Source organism: Coregonus lavaretus, assembly GCF_964263955.1.
Source record: "Coregonus lavaretus genome assembly, chromosome: 11".
In the NCBI taxonomy this organism is placed as follows: Eukaryota; Metazoa; Chordata; class Actinopteri; order Salmoniformes; family Salmonidae; genus Coregonus; species Coregonus lavaretus.
The window spans coordinates 42,081,313-42,086,743 of NC_139998.1; the positions used below are offsets into that span (position 1 = coordinate 42,081,313).

General features: G+C 44.2%; 1 protein-coding gene across 1 annotated transcript; it reads left to right on the plus strand.

The window, feature by feature from the left end:
- The first annotated feature begins 2,264 nt into the window (after nt 1-2,264).
- On the plus strand, nt 2,265-5,129 carry LOC311136768 (mitochondrial coenzyme A transporter SLC25A42-like). Its single transcript, XM_084171039.1, has 5 exons — nt 2,265-2,286; nt 2,683-2,849; nt 3,084-3,200; nt 3,395-3,546; nt 3,667-5,129. Exons 2-5 carry the CDS (start codon nt 2,713-2,715, stop codon nt 3,990-3,992), a joined length of 732 nt encoding a protein of 243 aa, XP_084027165.1. The 5' UTR covers nt 2,265-2,286; nt 2,683-2,712; the 3' UTR covers nt 3,993-5,129.
- Nucleotides 5,130-5,431: the final 302 nt, after the last annotated feature.

Consider the following 5,431-nt stretch of genomic DNA (forward strand, 5'->3'; position numbering starts at 1 on the left):
AACAGCATATTTAATGAAGGTGACACAGAGCTCATGTATGAAGTGGGAGGGTTTGTTGTTTATCACTATTTTTATGTCTCCTGCAGTGGATTGTCTGATGTTGGCTGACTGATTGTCATAGATAGGCCTACTGGTTGTTGTGGTCAAGGGCACACATGGCCCATACAGTGCAGGATCACCAGAGAGCCTTGCCCCCGGCTGCAGTGCTGTCTCGCCCTCCCTCCGGCCAGGCTAAAGTGAGTCCCCCTCAGCCCCCAGCCCCTACCTCATGGGTTTTCCCTGATGCAGAGTTGCATTGCAGTCAGCCAGGCAGGCAGGCCTACATACCACATCATTGTTTATAGCAGGATCATGCAGGCCAAGACCAGCCAGCTGAAGGCTGCCAAACATGTTTACCACAACAGCCAGTAGCATGGGAGATCCTGGCACAGGGTAATGTGGTCAGAGTGGACTAGACTAGAAGTAGTACCAAATGGCACTGGCAACATTAGTCATCACCTCTGTTTTGCAAATTCTTCAATTGCCCAAGAGAGCAACAAAGAGCAGTACAGAAGTGGGTCAAGTCAAAACTTGCCAGCCTATGCATTGCTGCTGGGCTCTATGCAAATTCCCAGTGTGGCCTCAAAATACTTGTCTCCCCTGCATCCCAAACACACCTTATCATGGAATTTATTGGGTCCAACTAGCTTTTACAGCCTCCACACACACCCTGACCCCTGACTGTCTCTAAGCTCAGGGGTCAACCTCAACGCTGATACAGACGACTGACACACACACACACACACATACATACATACATACATACATACATACATACATACATACATACATACATACATACATACATACATACATACATACATACATACATACAGTGGGGAAAAAAAGTATTTAGTCAGCCACCAATTGTGCAAGTTCTCCCACTTAAAAAGATGAGAGAGGCCTGTAATTTTCATCATAGGTACACGTCAACTATGACAGACAAAATGAGAAAAGAAAATCCAGAAAATCACATTGTAGGATTTTTAATGAATTTATTTGCAAATTATGGTGGAAAATAAGTATTTGGTCAATAACAAAAGTTTCTCAATACTTTGTTATATACCCTTTGTTGGCAATGACACAGGTCAAACGTTTTCTGTAAGTCTTCACAAGGTTTTCACACACTGTTGCTGGTATTTTGGCCCATTCCTCCATGCAGATCTCCTCTAGAGCAATGATGTTTTGGGGCTGTCGCTGGGCAACACAGACTTTCAACTCCCTCCAAAGATTTTCTATGGGGTTGAGATCTGGAGACTGGCTAGGCCACAACAGGACCTTGAAATGCTTCTTACGAAGCCACTCCTTCGTTGCCCGGGCGGTGTGTTTGGGATCATTGTCATGCTGAAAGACCCAGCCACGTTTCATCTTCAATGCCCTTGCTGATGGAAGGAGGTTTTCACTCAAAATCTCACGATACATGGCCCCATTCATTCTTTCCTTTACACGGATCAGTCGTCCTGGTCCCTTTGCAGAAAAACAACCCCAAAGCATGATGTTTCCACCCCCATGCTTCACAGTAGGTATGGTGTTCTTTGGATGCAACTCAGCATTCTTTGTCCTCCAAACACGACGAGTTGAGTTTTTACCAAAAAGTTCTATTTTGGTTTCATCTGACCATATGACATTCTCCCAATCCTCTTCTGGATCATCCAAATGCACTCTAGCAAACTTCAGACGGGCCTGGACATGTACTGGCTTAAGCAGGGGGACACGTCTGGCACTGCAGGATTTGAGTCCCTGGCGGCGTAGTGTGTTACTGATGGTAGGCTTTGTTACTTTGGTCCCAGCTCTCTGCAGGTCATTCACTAGGTCCCCCCGTGTGGTTCTGGGATTTTTGCTCACCGTTCTTGTGATCATTTTGACCCCACGGGGTGAGATCTTGCGTGGAGCCCCAGATCGAGGGAGATTATCAGTGGTCTTGTATGTCTTCCATTTCCTAATATTTGCTCCCACAGTTGATTTCTTCAAACCAAGCTGCTTACCTATTGCAGATTCAGTCTTCCCAGCCTGGTGCAGGTCTACAATTTTGTTTCTGGTGTCCTTTGACAGCTCTTTGGTCTTGGCCATAGTGGAGTTTGGAGTGTGACTGTTTGAGGTTGAGGACAGGTGTCTTTTATACTGATAACAAGTTCAAACAGGTGCCATTAATACATATTTAATTGTTAGTATCTTTACCAGTTATTATACCTTAATACATCTTTTCCTCCTCCTACTTTAGTGTCCTCACAAAGATTCTCTGCTAAGGTGAGTCTATTACAAGTCTCTTATATAACTTGCATTAAACTAAATAAAGATGCACTTGATGTTTAGTATGCATGCTGCCATAAGGGTGAATCCTAACTTCCACTTAAATAAAAAATTAACCTTGTCTCCCATTGACTTCAATGCATGACTAAGTGAAAAAGTTAGCATTCACCCCAAGGTGTGTTGACTGTCTTGTAGAGTTAGTGTTAAAGGGATACTACGTGTTTCTACTTACCCAGGGTCAGATGAAGTAGTGGATACTATTTGTATGTCTCTGTGTGCAGTATGAAGGAAGTTAGTGGTAGTTTCATGAGCGAATGCTAACCAGCGTTAGCGCAATGACTGGAAGTCTACAGGTACGGTAGCATTGTTGTGTTGCTGTGTGTGTACCCCCAGGAAGCCTTCAGACTCATCTATTGTACGTACATGAAAGATGGCTTCCTCAGCCTGTGGAGGGGCAACTCTGCAACCATGGTGCGGGTCATCCCCTACGCTGCCATCCAGTTCTGCTCCCATGATCAGTACAAGGGAATACTGGGGAGATACTATGGCTTCCAGGGAAAGTGAGTAGAGTTCTCATCAGTGTAAAGAATTGAGAATACACACACTGTTTAATGTAGCACCATTTGACCTCTGGTGGTCTCCATCAGCCTCCAAGGCAACCCTTCGGTGATCATTCTTGAACAGAACAAATCATTTTCTCTACTGTGACAATTCCTAATAATACAATGATACGCATTCATTGTAGAAACCATAGATGTTCTCTAATGTGATGGAATCCATCTTGTCTGTTTCAGAGCCCTGCCTCCTTTTCCACGTTTCCTGGCAGGATCATTGGCTGGCACCACGGCGGTCATGCTCACCTATCCCCTGGACATGGTGCGGGCCAGGATGGCAGTGACGCCCAGGCAAATGTAGGGCACTCCGATAACGCTCGTAATTGTTTTATCTTTGAATGTAAAAACATACGTGCAGGTGGCTCCCCTTTGCACACTTGTTCAATGTCCAACAGGCATATACTGTAGGTTAGTATAGGTCATGTTACTATCCTAATCTAATGTCCTTATAGGTTAATATCCTTCTCTTATCGTTCTTGTTTTGGTTGCAGGTACAGCAACATCATGCACGTGTTTGTGCGCATCACTCAGGAGGAGGGCATAAATACCCTATACAGAGGCTTCTGCCCGACCATCTTGGGAGTGATCCCATACTCAGGAATCACCTTCTTCACATACGAGACCCTCAAGAAACTGCATGCAGGTACAGACTTTAAAAAATAAATAATGATCTTTATTGGAAAATCAACTTTTTAATGAAGGACTGAGATTCACTTAATTTGATCTCTCTCTTTCTCTCGCCGTCTGCCATCCCTCACTCCAGAGAGGACTAAACGGTCCCAGCCGTACTCCTACGAGCGTTTGGCATTCGGTGCGTGCGCCGGCCTGATCGGCCAGTCGGCCTCTTACCCGCTGGATGTGGTTCGCCGACGCATGCAGACGGCCGGGGTGACGGGCCAACAGTACGGCAGCGTCCTGGGCACCATGAAGACGATCGTGGTGCAGGAAGGGGTGGTGCGTGGACTCTACAAGGGCCTCAGTATGAACTGGATCAAAGGGCCAATCGCTGTGGGGGTCAGCTTTACCACCTTTGACCTTATGCACAACCTCCTGCACAAGATGCACCAGCTGGGATACTTCACACACTGAGCCAGCAGGGGGAGCCAGAGGAGAAGCTCACTGTTGGGACTACAGTTGTAGTCATTTGGTCACATGGACTAGTAGGGGCGCAACTTTCACTGGGGACGGGGGGGACATGTCCCCCCACATTCTGAAATTGCATTTTTGTCCCCCCCAGTTTTATCATTGGAATGTGATACAAAACGAGGCAACGGTGTGCTTTAGGACCATGCAGACGCCTCCGAGTGGTTTGGTAGGCTGGTTGGAGTGTTTATCCGAAAGGATTTTTAAAAAGTAAAAGATATATGTCCCCCCCACTTCTAAAACCAAAGTTGTGCCCCTTGGGACTAGAATGGCAATAATATACCAGATCTGTCCACTCACAATATGGATCCTCTGAGTAGGCCTATGCACTCTACACGTCTAAGGAGAGTGTGGTACTGGACAGACAGGAGGAGGCAGAAGCTGTCCCTTTATTTAAGCGCACATCCGTATTAAGCACGCACAGCCAGACCCCCACTCCTGCTTTTGATGGATGGGGTGTCTGCACTAGGGCTAAAATAAGTGTCCTCAAACATGGTAGATGTGTGCAGGTGTTTGCAATATGAGAGGTATGACAATGTGAATAATTTTTTGTTTCCAGTCCTGATCTTTGTTTGAGATTGGGGTATTATGTTGGCAAGGGCACATTTTAAAGGCCCAATGCAGCTGTTTTTATATCAATATCAAATCATTTGGGTAACAATTGAGTACCTTACTGTAATAGATTTCCATTATAATGCGCAAATTTTGCTTTTTAGCAAAAAACTATTTCTCAAGAAGAAATTTGCTAGGACTGTCTGTTAGTGGTCTGAGTGGGGAGGGGAAAACTGAAAACGATCTGTTATTGGCAGAGAGGTTTGGAACTGTCGTTGCTATTGTTGGTCTATGAACTAATTTACTGCATGTTGATTTAAGCGTGGAAAGCTAAAAACTCCCGCCACTGCAAACCTGCTGATTAGAAAGTCCTGTGTAGATTATGGCTAGTTGGTAATACATTCAGAAAATAACACTGATCACATTTTTTTCACACTTTTATAGTGTTAGTTTCATCAGCTGTTGTACAATATGATATAAAACGCAGGAAAAACAGAACTGTACTTGAAATAAAAATATATTTTTTCGTAACAGTATCTCTATTTGTCCACAAGGTAGAGCCAAGTGATCAGCAAACTGAAAGCTGGGCTATACTAGAGTGAAATATTTTACATTTTACATTTTAGTCATTTAGCACACGCTCTTATCCAGAGCGACTTACAGTTTTTTAGTGAGTGCATACATTTTTCTTACAAATATTCTACTTAAGTAGGCTGAAAAGTCAAGTCATAATTTCTTAGCCTAAATTAAAATGGGCAAAATTCTAGATCATTTATAGTATTTGGTTTCAAAATCTGTCATTTTATGATGTGCCATTAATCCTATAATTTAGG

Excerpts from the sequence above, each read along its gene's own strand:
- LOC311136768 (XM_084171039.1), top strand. The coding sequence starts at position 2,713 with ATGAAAGATGGCTTCCTCAGCCTGTGGAGGGGCAACTCTGCAACCATG. Across the intron at positions 2,850-3,083 it reads TACTATGGCTTCCAGGGAAA|AGCCCTGCCTCCTTTTCCAC; the intron begins GTGAGTAGAGTT and ends TGTCTGTTTCAG. Across the intron at positions 3,547-3,666 it reads CCTCAAGAAACTGCATGCAG|AGAGGACTAAACGGTCCCAG; the intron begins GTACAGACTTTA and ends CCCTCACTCCAG.